An 18,152-nucleotide genomic window follows, 5' to 3' on the forward strand; every position below is an offset into this window, starting at 1 on the left:
CTGTGCTGTTCTTTAAGCTTTTTGTTCTTAACTAGCTCTTTGTTTTATTGTTTGTTGTGAAGGGGTTCATTGTTTTGGTTTGTTACTATGTTATGTATTTTTGTGTTTTTATATTGTAAACCGCCCTGTGCTCCTCAGATGCAAGGCGGTATAGAAATTTAATAAATAAAATAATTAATAAACATGCAAAATACAGGTGGAAATCTTTGGAAAATAAGTTGTATTTTCTGCACTCTGCACTCTTTGAGAAGGGTATGATTCAGACTTGGGATTAAAAAAAAAATGGAAATTGTGAGGGCTTCAGTAGTACCAAAAGCTTGAAACAAAAGCAAAAACCCACAAAATGCATTAAATAAAACACTAATGCGGTCCCCATTTGCACAAGCACACACAGAGAGAAGTCAACAAAATGCAACTGAGCTTCCTAGACATGCATCCTTTTTTTTAGTAAACAGCTTCAAAGTCTGGTCTTGCCACAATCTCGGTGCACATTACAACTAAATAAGGATGTCTCGGCAAACAGACTTATGTAGACTGTTACATTTAGGCCTTTAGCAAATAAATATCACAGCTTTAAAGTACAAAGTAGCTGTACACAGTAGTAAACTGCCCTCGCAATTCTTCAAGAGAACATAAAAGTAACGTTCATTTATGTTTGCGCCACATGTAGTGCACCATTTCTTACTTTAACCATCACCCAGGTAACAAAACATTATGGTTTTTAAGGACTCATTTGAACTGCACCTTGTATTTAAAAAGTGTGTAGCTTCTCAAATAGCCATGAATAATTTCCCATAGGTGCTGGTTCGCTTGCTGAAAAGCTAATGGTCTTTATAGTAGTGCTATTCGGATAAGCCCCCGACACATGTATAAGCAATGGAAATTCCATTTTTTTCCCCCAGCCCTCTCTGCGCACACTCCAAAAAAATGGCACCCCTGGACAGGTATTGGGGGTGCATGAGAGGCTGCACAGAGGAAAATAGGAACAGGAAGTCCCGCCATGTGAGACGTCCACCCAGTAAGTAAGCTGATATTATGATTGACATCCAACCATCCCTGCTGACTCCACCCCCAATGTCCATGCAATTCCCCAATCTACTTTATGGAACTGAATGTCAACTGAAGAAGGGAGGCAGCTTAAACTTTTGTTGCCACAGGAGGGGGAAAGGCAAGCTGATGTTCAGATGATCTCGTGGCCACACCTTGCTTTTTTTCAACAAAAACACTGGTGGATTCAAAAAGATGAATTCAAGTAATCATGAGCTAACCCTTTTCCGATTGAGGAATTTAGCACACAGGCTGCCCTCCTGGTTCTGCGGCTTCTCCCATGATAGAACAAAAGTGTAGGCAACAAATGCAGTGTTGGGAAAGGTCAGAGTTATGTAACAGGATTGGGGGGAAGCTAAGAGCAAAGTGTAGTGATATATGGAAGTGAGAGCTGGGCCATAAAAAAGGCTGATCGCCAAAGAATTGATGCTTTTGAATTGTGGAGCTGAAGGAGACTCTTGAGAGTCCTATGGACTTCAAGAAGATCAAATCTATCCATTCCGACGGAAATCAGCCCTGAGTGCTCACTGGAAGGACAGAACCTGAAGCTGAGGCTCCAATACTTTGGACACCTCATGAGAAGAGAAGACTCCATGGAAAAGACCCTGATGTTGGGAAAGATTGAGGGCACAAGGAGAAGGGGACGACAGAGGACGAGATGGTTGGACAGTGTTCTCGAAGCTACCAGCATGAGTTTGACCAAACTGCGGGAGGCAGTGGAAAACAGGAGTGCCTAGCGTGCTCTGGTCCATGGAGTCACGAAGAGTCAGACACGACTAAACGACTAAACAACAACAACAAACAGGGCTGCCTTCAGATGTCTTATTTATTTATTTATTTATTTATTTATTTATTTATTTATACATACCTGCCTATCTGCCGGGGTTTCCCCAGACAATCTGGGCGGCTCCCAACAGAATATCAAAAAACACAACAAAACATCAACCATTCAAAAGTTCCTTCAGATGTCTTCTAAAGGTTGGTTAGTTACTTATCTGTTTGACATCTGATGGGAGAGTATTCCACAGGGCGGGCACCACTACCAAGAAGGCCCTCTGCCTGGTTTCCTGTAACCTCACTTCCCACAGGGAGAAACCACCAGAAGGCTCTCAGCACTGGACCTCAGTGTCCGGGCTGAATGATGGGGGTAGAGACACTCCTTCAGGTATACTGGGCAGAGGCCCTTTAGGGCTTGAAAGGTCAGCACCAACTTTGAATTGTGCCCGGAAACGTACTGGGAGCCAATGTAGGTCTTTCAGGACCAGTGTTATATGGTCTCAGCGGCCACTCCCAGTCATCAGTCTAGCTGCCGCATTCTGGATCAATTGTAGTTTCCTGGTCACCTTCAAAGGTAGCCCCACGTAGAGCGCATTTCAATAGTCCATCATAGAAAGGACAGACGGCTCTGAAGTTTGTCTAAGTGGAACCAGCCTGACATCAGCCTCCATCTGCTTCTATAAATAGTGGCTGCAGGAAGGCAGGCACTAAGGAAACACAGGTATTCCCAGGTGTACTGGCATTCCAAAGCAGGGAGATGCCTTATGGGAAATTCAAGGTTGCATCTTGTGAAAATGGCATAGGCTCCTGCAATGCTTTTGTTCCCATCTAGAGCTGTGGAAATATGTAGAAATATGTGCCTTGTCTACAAATACAGACAGATGCAAGCCTTCACTCCCATCAGGGATCTACAGATTTGCAACAAATTGCCTTGCTCTCATCTCCCGGATCATCTAGATATTCAAGTCCAATCGGTGTTATTTTGACCAAGGCTTCCGATAAATCGATGGGTTTACACAGCTTGTTTATAGATCAAAAGCAGACAGCAATGTTTTCTGAAACAGCCTCCTTTTAACACTTGCCACAACCTCGCTGGGTTTCCAAATAAGAAGATCTTTTTAAAGCAGAATATCGTATTTTGACAATTTCAGGTTTACCGAAACTATACAGACACGGATAGAAGAAAGAAAAACCTCTGAACTTAGAAGAATTGAAAGCTGCAGGAAAAAGCATGTAGCCTGACAGGAGCTGATTGCAAAATGAACAGTTGAATCATAGCATGCAGTAGCTAAAAGGTGGTGCTCTTGTTTTCCATGAACACTGGAAATAGAGGCCAAGACAGAGTCAATGTATTTTACGCTGGCAGAGGTGATGGTAGAAAGCTCACTCTGTATTGTGGGGCTATAGCTTTCACAAAAACACAAACACACACACAAAATATCAGGCTTTACCTGAAGATATATGCATAAAAGATTTGTAACAAATAGGAGAAAAAGCCAAGGAACACTATAATATTTTAAAGCTTACCAATGCTATTCTTCCAAGAAACCACTACATGTCAAGATTTGAGAGCCCATCCTATAAAAATATATACCTAGCATTGTCATGTACAACTATTATGGTGCCTGTTTTATCTTAAGATGAGCAGTGGAGGAAAACAGAGGGCTTTTGATTCTTTCTTCCTTCACCCCACAACACCACGGGTCCCTCACCTCTTTCCCCTTGGCCTTCCAACCAACTCTTCCCTTTCTCCACTGTGAAATCCTTTGTCCAAGCCTCAGTCATCAACACTACATAATGACTGAGAAGGTCATTTGCATAACTCTCCTTGTCTCTTTGTCACAAGGGAATGAGACCAAGACATCATCTGCATTAACAGAAGGTACACAGAACTGTTTTGGTTTGGCATTGTAGTGACCAAGCACCTCCTTAAAGCAATCTGTTATGACCTTGCAACATCAAGAAGCAATTCTGCGGTAACTGTTGTCCTGTGGGATGATTAAATAGGACAATGGTTTCATATACAGTGGTACATCTACTTACGGATGCGATCTGTTCCAGGGTGCGGTTCACACCCCAAAAAGTCCGCAAGTAGAGAACCGCTTCTGTGCATGCATGTGATCCGATAGAGCATTCCTGTGCATTCGCAAAGCGCGCAGATCACTCCTGTGCATGCGTGAAGAAGCAAACCCAGAAGTAAACACTTTTGGGTTTGCCACGTTTGTAACCTGAAAAAATGCAACGTGAAGCAAACGCAACTCGAGGTATGACTGTAGTGGTGAATTACTCATCATTCCTGAATCAAGCTTTCATGTTAGTGGCACACATCATAGGCAGTGTTTCGAAAGCGTGTGAGCTATCTCCACTCTATGGGGCAGAGAGAAGTAATCCTTGCAGCAGTTGAATACATTTCATTCTACCCCTGAAAACTGCAAGCCTCTATGTTGTGTAACAGCAATGAAACTCCTCTCCATTTTGCCATGTGGTAATCTGCTGTTCAAGAACTACAAATCTCCTGTGGGCATATGAAATTAATCCCACAATATATTTAAACTCAGGCTCTAATAAAAGTCATAGGACCCAACTCCAAACGCTACCACTTTTTGTTACACCATTTGGTGCCCTTGCAATAGAGGTTCCCATAAAAGGCTTTCAGAAAAACATATCTTTACAACCCAATTTTCCTTCTCTAAGAACCACAAAGAAGTGAATAAGTACGACTGAATTATAAATACAGTGGTACCTCGGGTTACATACGCTTCAGGTTACATACACTTCAGGTTACAGACTCAGCTAACCCAGAAATAGTGCTTCAGGTTAAGAACTTTGCTTCAGGATGTGAACAGAAATCGTGCTCCGGCGGTGCGGCAGCAGCAGGAGGCCCCATTAGCTAAAGTGGTGCTTCAGGTTAAGAACAGTTTCAGATTAAGTACGGACCCCCGGAACGAATTAAGTACTTAACCCGAGGTACCACTGTACAAATGTTTGGAATTAAGTAATTTCAAGAAGGGTATATACTTTGTTTTGACTTAACTGAACTGCATCTTTAATCCTAAGGAACTTTTTTTTTTATTCCCAGAAAGCAAGCTTGAATATGATCCCTATTAACTATCAAACTAATTTGTCATAATGTAGGCATTTTTAAAACACGGGGGGGGGGGGGGGGGGGAATCTTTTTATTTATTTATTCTTCTTTGGAACTATTGGACAACTAAAACCTAATGGATCTCTTATAATGCACACACGGAATTCATTAGGGTAAGCAATATTTTAAAAGAAATCAAGTGTGTAGGAACCATAATACCTGCTATACATATTACCGAATCATTCCCTCTCCTTCTATTCTTCATTATGAACTTGTGATCAGAGGATCTTATTTCATTTAAGGGAACATTTCTGTCTCTTTGCAGACACATCATTTCACAAAAACATCCCCCCCCCTTGTATTATTTTTAACGTTCTAAAATAAACAGGAAAGAGCTGCAATCTGACCAACGTTCTAAAAAGCAAGTCAAGCATTGGGGTGAGCAGGATGGGAAAGAGACTGTAATACCTTCTTTTAGTTTCTTCTCTGTAAACGGCTTTGTAGCATTGAAGGAAACCTTGTATAAATAGTCACAAAGGAAAGAAGAAGAATCTCGACAGGAAACATTGTCTGAATGAACTTCATAGTTAGGGAAATCTGTAAAAGTCACCAAAAAGTATAATGAAAAGAGCCTGTTTCAGTGACTATGAAACACGTATCGATAAAACAATAGAAAATTTATTAGCTATTGGAATTTTATGTGAAATTTGTGGGAATTATAATAAAATATATTTAAAAAGGTGTATACCTCAATTTATTTCTACATCCAGGCCATCTGCCCCTTCCTTTTCTCTCTTTCCTCCTCTCTCCCTCCCCTCCTCTCTTTCTCTCACACACAAACACACACACACACACACATGTCCCAAGGCAGCAAGGTGCCAAAACCAGTAAAGTACAGTCGTACTTGGAAGTTGAATGGAATCTGTTCTGGAAGTCCTATCGACTTCCAACATGTTTGAAAACCAAAGCAGGGCTTCTGTTTTTGTTTTGTTTTTTTTTCCAAATAATTTTTATTAACAGGCCAATCAAATCACATTAATTCCAAATCACATTAATTCCAAATTACACAGCCAAATTTTTAAATTTTTGTTGGGGGTACCCATGTTTCGAGCTCAGAAAGGGATCCAAACATCTCTCTTGCTGCTGCTGCTTTAATGTACACAGTTCTGTCCAAATAATATTCACAGTTCTGTTCAATTTTTTCTTTGTTATTTTCCTCATCTTCTTGTTGTTATCATATACAAAGCAGGGCTTCTGTTTGGCTGCAGGAAGCTCCTGCAGCCAATTGGAAGCAACAGAAGCCCCATCGGACGTTCGGCTTCCAAAAATAGTTCGCAAACTGGAACAGTCACTTCCGGGTTTGCGGCGTTCAGGAGCCAAAATGTTCAGGAACTAAACTGTTTGAAAACCAAGGTACGACTGTAAAAGGGAATTTACCTGCAAGCATACAGGATTCATGATTTTTATCTAGCTTACAAAAATCCAGTCACAGCATCCAATATACATCAAAGAGTTTTGCAAGTGGGACTTTGACTTAGTGCTGCCACATTCTCTCCGTTTTGTCATTATTTGATCTTTTTAAATCCATATTAACTTAAAATACATTGCACCACGCAGTTACACACACACACACTTCAAGTCTGTACCTGAAAACTTATTGTGGTGGAGGAATTCCATCTGCAGCCTTTGTCCGGATTTCTTGGCTAACAAGTATGGGGTACTGTAGACAGGATCTCCGGTAGCGCACATCACATCTGCTCCACTAAACAACAACATCATTGTTTCCAATACGTCCTGCTTAACTACCGCAGCACACAGGGCCTGATCATAAAGATGAAAAGCATGAGCTACAATCAGTGGCGTAGCGTGGGTTGTCAGCACCCGGGGCAAGGCAAGTAATTTGCGCCCCCTAACCCGTGGATTTGCGCCCCCTAACCCCTGGATTTGCGCCCCCTAACCCTAACCCCCAGATGTTGCGCCTGGTGCGGCTGCCCCCCCCGCACCCCCCACGCTACGCCACTGGCTACAAGTAGAACACCAAACAGGAAGGAATTAATGACTCTTAATGCAATGGGCAATCTCAGCGGTCTCATCACACTGTAGCCGATGCATTCAGCTGAAATTCACGCAGCAAGGTCAAAGCTCGCCACATTTCACAGGCTTGACAACCATATGTCAGGAGTGCTCTGATGGTGTTTCCTGCTTGGCAGGGGGTTGGACTCGATGGCCCTTGTGGTCTATTCCAACTCTATGATTCTATGATAACTATCATAAGACTATTAAATCACAGTGTGCTACAATTACTGGGGGATTCGTAGGTCTGGACCAACATCCATTATTTAAGACAGCTTACCTTGTACAGGGACTATTACTAGCACTGTTCAGTAGGCGAATGGGTTATAAAAGGTAAAGGTAAAGGACCCCTGGATGGTTAAGTCCAGTCAAAGGCGACTATGGGGTTGCAGCGCTCATCTCGCTTTCAGGCCAAGGGAGCCGGCATTTGTCCACAGACAGCTTTCCGGGTCATGTGCCCAGCATGACTAAACCACTTCTGGCACAGTGGAACACCGTGACAGAACCACAGTGCACAGAGACGCCATATACCTTCCCGCCACAGTGGTACCTATTTATCTACTTGCACTTTGACGTGCTTTGGAACTGCTAGGTTGGCAGGAGCTGGGACAGAGCAACGGGAGCTCAACCCATTGCGGGGATTCGAACCGCTGACCTTCTGATCAGCAAGCCCAAGAGGTTCAGTGGTTTAGACCACAGGGCCACCCACATCCATTATACTGAAAGCATATGTACATGTACAAACCTAACTTTTATTATTAGATACCTGATTAATGTCTTATTTCATAAGAGGAGAAATGGATCACTGTATGACTCTGACAGCTTAGCCAAACTTAAGAACCATCAATAAGTGCCAGAACTAAGACACATATCCCCCAAAATCTGAGGGATTTGAATTGCGGTTGACATAGAGGGAGCTTATTGTATATAGTGTTTACTTAATTGAAGTAAAATTGGTTTTATATGGGTGTTTTAACTCGGATCTGTTTAAATTCTTTGTTTATGGATAAATTTTGATGTATTGTTTTAGATATGGGCCAATGGCCGTAATAAATCAAATAAATCAAATCAATCAGAAAAAATAAATAAATAAATAAATAAATAAATAAAAATAATAATAATAATAATAATAATAATAATAATAATAATAATAATAATAATATATTTTTATACTGCCCCATACCCGCAGGTCTCAGGGCGGTTCACAACATAACATCACAATATAAAACCACAAAATGTGTAATAAAAATGAAAACAAGAACCATCCAATAAACCACCCCCTCCCCAACGCAATTTAAAAGGGCATTAGATGTCAATCAGCCAAAGGTACTTGTTTGCCTGGTGCCTAAACATGCATAATGAAGACTCCAGAATCCAACCACAATTTTCACACATTCAGCTAGACTGCTGAGCAGAGCACATGTTGTACAATTTGTATGTACACGGGGCCTCTCTTTTTTTAAGTGTCCCTGATCATGCATGCAAGATGCACATGTGTAGGCATTCTACGGGGAATTTGAGCTAGTATGTGGATGACAACAAGGCACCATAATACCACCTCTTCTCTGTACAGGCGTATATTTGCCATCTGAGCAGGGCTTCTATGTATGGAGGAAAATGCATGACACTTGGGTTTAGCCAGAAATGTAGTACACAAATTTATGGGGTTATGCAAATACATATTTTTCTTTTTTCTCTTTTCGAGCAACATGAACCGGGCTCTGACTTCTCAAGGCAGACACAGTAAGAAAACCTTATAAGGCATTATTAAAAAATGCTACACAGGAAGCACAATCATTTTACTATTTGTTTCAGCAATACTGGTGACACATCTATGCCTATAGAGGATACTCTAGCTCAACTGATTATTTTGCTGGTCCTTGTCTACCTCTGCAGATCAAAACAAAATCCTTTCTGAACACGTACATTTAGAAGTCACAGAACAGATGGAACAAACTGAAATATCTTCATTTAACCCTAGAAGTGTAACTACTGTCACTTGGCATTCCGGAATAAAATAGTAATAGGGCTGCATGCCCTACATATAAAATACAGAGCTCTCTTAGGTGAAGCCAAGGTCTTCCTTGAAGTTCTAACGTTCCTCGCCTCTTTGAACAACAGACCTTCATGCCATATAACAAGCTATCTTTAAATCTCTACACCATTTCAAAAGCAATTTGTTATACAGAGCATGAAGACCACTGGAAAATTACAAGTTCAAAGCTCCCCTTGGAGGTATAGTACTAGCTATGTGATTCTCTGGATTCTGGCCTTCATAAATTGCATACAATAAAATAAACAATTAATTGAACTATTAATGTGAGTTCATCAACATATCTAACAAAAGCCAGAAATAATTGAGTGGGGGGGAGTGATTGTATCTAATGTTAGTCCTGGTTTGCTCCTCTGGCTCTGCAATGCTTCTGCCTGTGGGATTTGTTGGAGGGGGTGGGTTGGCCACTGGAATCATGACATGTTTAATCAGATATGTTTCTTAGGATTTGGGGTCCACCCAGGGACAGCTGTGAGCTAAGGCTTCCTGCATTGCAGGGGGTTAGACTAGATGACCCTTGGCATCCCTACCAACTCTACAATTCTATGAGTCTATGAGCTGTGGTCTATATATGGGCTATATACCCAAACGCCATTTGGCATCAGTTGAAGTTTGGAAGGGCATGGTGTATCTATTTGCTCACTTTGGCAATAAAGCAAACTAGGTTTTGGCCAGTCCTTTTTATTGCATGTCTGTTTGGCTGTGCCTTTTTATTTAACACCTTCTTGTAATCTTTCTTCTCCTGGCTGTGTCAGTTGAGTTGTGACAGACAGCATCAACAGAGGACATCAACAGAGGACAGTCCAGTTGTGCGTTCAATTAGTTTGGGCTACTTATTCCTTTCTTTACATAGAAATGACCATTTAATAAAGTTGTGGCCTATTTAAACCCACAATTCCTCTAATCTTTTCACAGTCTGGACTCTAATCTACAAAAGCACAATGTCATCCAGATGTTTTGTACCACAGGCAGCATGGCCAATAGTGAGCGGTGATGGGAGTTATGGTCCAAAACAAAATTGGTGTTAGTCTTTAGTCTTTATTATGCCCAGATTCTTTGAGATAGATGATGATTGATAGATGATAGATAGATAGATACAGTGGTGCCCCGCAAGACGAATGCCTCGCAAGACGGAAAACCCACTAGACGAAAGGGTTTTCCGTTTTTGAGCTGCTTCGCAAGACGAATTTCCCTATGGGCTTGCTTCGCAAGACGAAAACGTCTTGTGAGTGTTCCGATTTTTTTCGCTCCCCCCCCCCTTTTTCTAAGCTGCTAAGCCGCTAATAGCCTTTTAGCCGCTAGGCCGCTAAGCCTTTAATAGCCGCTAATCCGCTAAACCGCTAATAGCGCTAATCCGCTAAGCCGCTAATAGGGTTGCTTCACAAGATGAAAAACCCGCTAGACGAAGAGACTCGCAGAACAGATTATTTTTGTCTTGCGAGGCACCACTGTAGATAGATGATAGATAGATAGATAGATAGATAGATAGATAGATAGATAGATAGATAGATGATAGATAGATGATAGATAGATGATAGATAGATAGATAGATAGATAGATACATGATAGATACATGATAGATGATAGATAGATAGATAGATAGATAGATAGATAGATAGATAGATAGATGATAGATAGATAGATAGATAGATAGATAGATAGATGATAGATAGATAGATAGATAGATGATAGATAGATAGATAGATAGATAGATAGATAGATAGATAGATAGATGATAGATGATAGATAGATGATAGATATCAAACAACAAAAAGAGACATACAGTCCACAACCTCAAAGAAAAAGAAACTAGTCCCATATCCCAACATTTCTTCCAGATTTACCTGGTTTAATTCTTCTTTGGTTCTGTACAACAAAGTGCTTTTTCTGAATCTTCCCTCTTTATATTTCTGTGTAATAAAAGTTAACCTCTGGTCTGTTGGGGCATCCATACGCAACTCCTCATTGGGCTGAATGTTTCCTTCCCAAAAGCTATTTGCCCTCTTATTCCCTATCACAATAAAAAGCTGGAGAAGGAAGAAAGCAAACTTAGTAAACATCTAACGCTTTGCTGCCTTTCCATGACACCCAAAATCAGCTGCATGAGGTGGCTGTTTCACTCTGTCTAAACATGGGACTTGCTCTGCTGCTTCTCCTAGCCAAAGAGACTGTAATGGAGCCAAACCTCATCCTTGAGGATGGGGAAAGGGTTGTAGTTGAGTGGTAGAGCATGCAGAAAGTCCCAGGTAAATTTGCAACATCTCCAAGTGGGGCTATGGGAGAATTCCACCTGAAATTCTGGAGAACCACTACCAGACATTGTAGACAACCCAGACCTATATGGAACAGTGTTCTGGCTCTGTGTAAAGGCAGCTTTCCCATGCTTTCTTAGAATCTTATTCAACAAAATCTTGTTCAGCAGTTCATGTGACTTCAGCAGGCACTCTCTGCACACATCATCAAGCACATCAGCAGAGCCATATGGCCTAGATATACACTTTTAAAAAATGAAACTCTCAGGAAGCTGAATTCTGTGCTGTGCCATGCATTCTGCAGCTTTCCTGTGCTCCTATCGAATCACATCATACACATAGCCCTAGCAATATCCCAACACAGGATCCAAGGAAAATGATGAAATACTTAGAAGGTACAGATGAATTAAGGGGCATCTGTAGAAAACCAATTATGTACCCCAACTGACATTTTGCCATTCTAGAAACTGGAAAATGTGGGGAAATAAATTAAAGTATTATGTCAGTGAAGTTCTTTAGAAAACAACAGCAAGCTCTAATAGCTTGGCATTAAGGAGAACTTTTCAAAGTACAGTGGTGCCTCGCAAGACGAAAATAATCCGTTCCGCGAATCTCTTCGTCTAGCGGTTTTTTCGTCTTGCGAAGCAACCCTATTAGCGGCTTAGCGGATTAGCGCTATTAGCGGTTTAGCGGCTATTAAAGGCTTAGAGGCTATTAAAGGCTTAGCGGATTAGTGGCTAAAAGGCTATTAGCGGCTTAGCGGCTTAGAAAAAGGGGGGCGAAAAAAATCGGAACACTCGCAAGACGTTTTCATCTTGCAAAGCAAGCCCATAGGGAAAATCGTCTTGCAAAGCAGCTCAAAAACGGAATACCCTTTCGTCTACCGGGTTTTCCGTCATGTGAGGCATTCGTCTTGCAGGGCACCACTGTACTGAAGTCAAAACAGCCTTCCTTTTTATGTTAATATATTTATCCCCCACACTTTCTATTCTAAGAAATCTGGCCCAACACGGAAAAAAAATCCTCACTACCATGGATCAATAAAAAGCAATAAAAGTTTTAAAAAATCAGCACGGAACTATGAAGCACAGCAGCATTTGTATCAAGTGGGAAGGGATTTCAAATTAATAGACAAATTCCTCAGGAGCATCATTACATGCCACGAAACTTCACAGTAAATGTTTACTTTTCCCACTGATAAGGCTCGTCTCTCCTATTCCCTTTCCGCCCTACTGTTTCCTACCTCAATGAGTTCATTACTCCAAATGCTGGCATCCATTTTGAGGCTTCGGACCTTTGAATCTCTGGGTCCTAAGGATCTGTGTTGCCCTGAGTCAAAATAACAAGATGTAGCATGTTTCAGGGTTAGAAATTAGGGACAGAACTTTGATAAACAGATAAAAGAGAAGAAAGGAGTGTGCCTACACCATGTGGCTTACAATATATTGCTGGTGGGCAAGATCCTGAACTCCTTCACCTGTGGATCATTTTGACAAGCAGGTTGGATCATCTGCTTGTCTATTACCTGACTTCACCATGTCATCAAGTAATCTATTTTTCCTTCACAATCTAGCTTGCAATCAAGCCATGCTGCAAAGGAACATTTGTCCTCAGCAAGGTGGATCGATTCAAGCTGGGATGTGAAGGAAAAATGGTCCTTTGAAGGGATCGATTGGATTAAAAAAAACCTCAGCAGTGGCTTCAAGCTCCATTTTTACCAGGGGTCGGCCACACTCTATAGAGTTCCCAATGAGGAAGTCCAGAGTAGCCAATCCTAGGTGTTAAGTTGTGGGTGAACATATCAGACGACACAGCAATTCTTCAAACAGCTCTTCTTTATTCAGAGGCCAGAACAGAACTGAGCTGAAGAGATCAGTCAGCCTGCTTATATAGAGCTCCAGAACAACATAACTGTAGCAACTTTCTAAAACTATCCAATCACTGAACGTCACTTTCGATCCTTCATTTGCATAACTATCTACAGTATCCCCCTGCTAGCCCAGGGTGAGAACTTCAGTACATAACACTAGGGAGTGCCCAAATTTAAAGGTGCTGAATACAAGCCCTGCTTGCAAGGGAAAAATCAAGAGCACACATTCCTTTGCAGCCACATCTTCACCTGTTTCACACCTGATGTCAAATATGACTTCAGGTGTAGGGCAGGTGGGCTTCATAAAATCATAGAGTTGGGAGGGACCTTATGGGAAATCTCAACTAAAGCATCCATGACAAATGGCCTTGACTTTGAAAAACAGTTTTATGGGCTAAACTACGATCCCTACTGGATGTAATTTTGCCCCTGGGCTGGAATTTCCCTATGCCTGATTCAACTGGTCTGTAGGTAAAAAGATAAAGAACCCCTGGAGGGTTAAGTCCAGTCAATGGGGATTATGGGGTTGTGGCGCTCATCTTGCTTCAGGCCCAAGGAGCCGGTGTTTGTCCACAGACAGGTTTTTAGGTCATGTGGACAGCATGACTAAACCACTTCTGGCACAACGGGACACCGTGATGGAAACCAAAGCACATGGAAACACTGTTTACCTTCCCACCGCAGCGGTACCTATTTATCTACTTGCACTGGTGTGCTTTCAAATTGCTAGGTTGGCAGGAACTGCAACAGAGCAACGGGAGCTCACTTCATCACGGGGATTTGAAACTTTTGATCAGCAAGCCCAAGAGGCTCAGTGGTTTAGACCACCCGCATCCCTGCTTTGATCTGTAAAACCCTTTAGGACTTTATGAGTCATTACAGATCCCACATACTATCCCTGCAAAGCTGTACAATAATTTCCCATATCATTTCATATGCTACACTTAAAAGGGATTTATCAAATATATCACAATTTTGAAAAATTAAACTGGGCTCTTGAAGCTATAAAAGGATTAAGGCCTTTGCACTAAATCAGAAATAAATATGGCTGAGACACACCATGCCCTTTAAGGTAGGCATGTTGTCTGATGGAACACTCAGTTTCTTAATTACCTGCACACTTCTTACAAATGACAACACAGAGATTGATGGATGCCCAGTCAGGATCCGGTTCCTTGCAGTCAGCACAGGACCTGTTTGAGTCATTGAACCAGATCTTCTCAGCTACTTCATAGTCAGAGAGAGTTTCCGCAATAGACTGCTGTAGTGCTTCAATCCACGCCTGCTTCTCTTTTTCAGATTCTGCCGTAAAACTGAAACCCATTGACAAAGGGTCTTCCGATTAAATACAAAATAGATCAGGCCTATCTGTTTTACCAGCTATTAAGAGAAGTTGGCTGCATGAAGATGAGAGCTGAGCATCAAGATAATCAAATCAATGCACATTAAATGAATCTTAAAATAAAAACCCTGCTTTGCTTTCTTACCTCAGTTAGTATTTGCCAACTTATACTCATCACCCTTATATATCATGCTTACGACAATATTTTATTCCCTTGTTAATTATGCTGTTTTAAATATGCATTTTATATTTGACTTCACTTAGCAATGGTTTTTTTTAAAAAAAGTTTAAGTTTTTTTTTAACTTTGTGTTAAATATGTATTCTGTAGTTGACCTCCTTTGTAATGTTTTGTTTTGAAATCTTTAAGATATTTTAATTTTCTGTTAATTATGTTGCTTTGACTGTATACTCTATATTTGACTTTCTTCAGATTGTTTTGTTGGTGTTTTGTTGATGTTTTAATATTCTGTAAACCGCTTTGAGATTTTTCTTAAAAATAGAAACAGTACAGAAATGAAATAAATAATAATAATATACAAAGGGTGTGGATTGGGTCTGTGAGGAAACCAAATAATGAGGCAAACTGGGGTGATTTGGAGTGCTTTCCCCACTCATGGAATCAAACTGTGATGTCAGGAAGCCTCCTCAATGCAGATCTGCGTTTCCACAAAGCCTCATATGTTTCTGTGTTGTTTCTGTCCTTTCTGTCTTGTATACAGTCGTACCTTGAAGTGGTACCTTGAAGTCGAACGGAATCCGTTCCGGAAGTCCGTTCAACTTCCAAAATGTCCAGAAGCCGTGTCAAACATTCAGATTCCAAAGAATGTCTGCAAACCAGAACACTCACTTCTGGGTTTGCAGTGTTCAGGAGCCAAAACATTTGACTTGCAAGGCATTCAGGATCCAAGGTACGACTGTACCTCTATCCTCTTCTATATCTACGCTTTGCAAGAAGTGAAGTTGTCTAAAATATTGCCTGTACACTTAGGAGTTCTGGATTTATTTCCTTTTGTCAAAACACAGCAGAGGACTTAAACAAAACAAAACAAAAAGCCAAAAGATTCATTTAAAAATAATAATTCCTATCCTGACGTTTCAACAAAAGCAAACAAAAAGCAAAACAGAGTTCTGAATTCTACAGACAGCATCCTAGACAGCCTCGTGCTGGAAGTCTCATTACAGCTCTAGAATCCCGTACCACTCAGAGATTGGGATGGCATGCAACACTATTATTGCACTATAGAACAGGGTTGCCATACATCCTGGAATTCTTGGGCATGTCCTCTTTTGGGGCTACTACATGCCCATCTAGGGGGAATTAAACATTTTAAAGCAAACGTCCTGGATTTGGGGTTTAATAAAAATAATTGTGTGCATGGGCAGCTCTGGTTCAAGATTGAACTCTGCCGTGGAGGACCCGGGCTCTGGTTCAGGCGACCCGGGTTCTGGCGTGGTGGCTTCAGCTTGGCAGTAGGGGGCTATCAGGCGACTGCCCTAAAAAAGCTCAATGACTTTTTGTGTCCAGGTTTTTACCCTCTTGAAATAATGGCAACACTATGCGACAACAGCTGCACAGATGTTACTAGCCCAGAGATGGAAGGAAGAAACAATGCGGGAGAGGGAAGAATGGCAAACCAAGTTGATGGACCACGCTGAAATGGCAAAATTAACTGGGAAGCTCGGAAACCAAGACGACAAGAACTTTAAAAAAAGAATGGGGGAAAATTTTAATAGATCTACGTGACCATTGTAAACAGATGAAAACATTAGCAGGATTTTAACCACATTTGTAAAGTAACAAAAACTAGGGCTAATTTAGAGGGACAAAATATTTGGATAATGAATTGATATGCAGGTGTAAATATTAGCATTAGGACTCATGGAGGGGGTGGGAGGAAGTCGTGAGATTCAGAGTAATCTCTGTATATGGACTTAAAAATGATTTTGTTATATTTTGTTTATTTTTAAAAAGCAAACAAAAATTATTATTATTATTATTTAAAAGAAATATGGCAACCCTACTACAGAATAATAATAATACTTCATGTAGGTGGTTTCAAAGGTTCTCAATAATAGTTTCCACAATTATTTACATAATTACATTAATTATTTGCATTATCAAAACAAGTGTTCCAGAGACTTACCTAAAGCTCTTGTAAGGTGTGATTATTTCAAAAGATTGTTTGGCTGTGCGGTCTACCTGTCTCACATTGGCTACGTTCATGGGGATTATAGTGATGCCATATCCAAGTTTAAAATCCTAGAAATGGGTGTGGAGAAGAAACACAGAATTATGAAACGGCATATAATAGCTTTTAACAACAGTGATTTACAAAAAATGAGGGAAGACAGTATTTGCTCATTCAGCTCCAGGGGACCTTGCTTGTCTTCCTGGGAAACACCTGTATCAAAGATCAATTCATTGGGAAGACAAGGAGGAAGCTGTTGTGATTCCCTTCAGGACTGGATCCATTGAGCTATAAAACTAGGGTTGCCATACGTCCAGAATTTCGTGGAAATTCATCCTTCGCAAAGAGCCTCCGGGCGGAAATCGCTGGAATGTCTGGGGAAATCGGGTCGCAGCCCATGTCGGTAGTGTAGATTTTGGTGATTTTTGTTTAAAATAGCTCAGAAACTTTTTTTTTCTCAACAACTTTGCCAAAAACAAAGTCAAAAACGTTTGTGTCCAGATTTTCACTTTTTGAAATATGGCAACCCAAATAAAACACCCAGCTCAGATAGTGTGCCGGGCCAACATGGGTGAGCCAATCTCAGTTTGTTGACCCTGAAAGACTACATCAAGTCTCGCCTCTGGAGTCACCATGAGGGTGCCACCTTCTTCTTTGAGCTTAATTTGAGTACCATTTATGTAATATATTCATACACTGTGTAATATTTAAGGCGGCCTATAGCTGGTTTACAAATAACAGAGGCAATATGTACACTATAACAAGGAATGAAATAGTGAAACTCTAATATAATATATTGCAATAAAACAATAACCCTCCCCCCCCCCCAAAAAAATAGCAGCACATTCTGAAACATATTTTGAATTGGGGACTTTTTGCTGTCTTAGTTCTTAAAAAGAAAAAGGGGGGAAAGCTACGGTCTTATGTCGGGAGGTGGGGTAGCCTAATTGATGGTTGATTTTGATCAGGCATAGGCAAATTTGGCCCTCCAGATGTTTTGGGACTACAACTCCCATCATCCCTAGCTAACAGGACCAGTGGTCATGGACGATGGGAATTGTAGTCCCAAAACATCTGGAGGGCTGAGTTTGCCTACGCCTGATTTTGCTATTGCTTCAATGCATTTATTGTACTTTTACGGAATGCTTCATTTTGTATCAGGAAGCATTTTCATTTGTTAATGGCTTGTTATTGACATAAGTGCTTTGAGTTCAACTTGATTGCTGGGGAAGCTGCATATAAATATTAAATCAACTCAGATGTATCACAGTTGCCAAGCTATCCTTGTCTATGTATGACTGCAGCTACCAGCCACTGAGGCCACCTGGGCCTCATGTGTCAATGCAGAATTAAAAAGTACCCTCATATTAAACACTTGATCCTTCAAGGAGAGTGTTGCCCCATCTAGAACAGAATGTCTACCCACATCTTGTAAAAGTAAAGGGACCCCTGACCATTAGGTC

The 18,152-nt window shown here is 41.0% G+C and overlaps 1 protein-coding gene across 3 annotated transcripts in view; it reads right to left on the reverse strand.

The window, feature by feature from the left end:
- The window catches only part of ARAP2 (ArfGAP with RhoGAP domain, ankyrin repeat and PH domain 2), a 137,522-nt gene that overhangs the window by 61,072 nt on the left and 58,298 nt on the right, over positions 1–18,152 (reverse strand). For all 3 annotated transcript variants that reach the window (XM_081207576.1, XM_081207575.1, XM_081207574.1), the window contains 6 exons: positions 16,645–16,760; positions 14,271–14,470; positions 12,531–12,616; positions 10,880–11,062; positions 6,556–6,730; positions 5,378–5,506 (listed from right to left, as the gene is read on the reverse strand). In XM_081207576.1, coding sequence (XP_081063702.1) covers positions 5,378–5,506; positions 6,556–6,730; positions 10,880–11,062; positions 12,531–12,616; positions 14,271–14,470; positions 16,645–16,760 — 889 coding nt within the window. The remainder of the gene's footprint in view (positions 1–5,377; positions 5,507–6,555; positions 6,731–10,879; positions 11,063–12,530; positions 12,617–14,270; positions 14,471–16,644; positions 16,761–18,152) is intronic.

This window comes from Podarcis bocagei (genome assembly GCF_964188305.1).
Source record: "Podarcis bocagei genome assembly, chromosome: 9".
In the NCBI taxonomy this organism is placed as follows: Eukaryota; Metazoa; Chordata; class Lepidosauria; order Squamata; family Lacertidae; genus Podarcis; species Podarcis bocagei.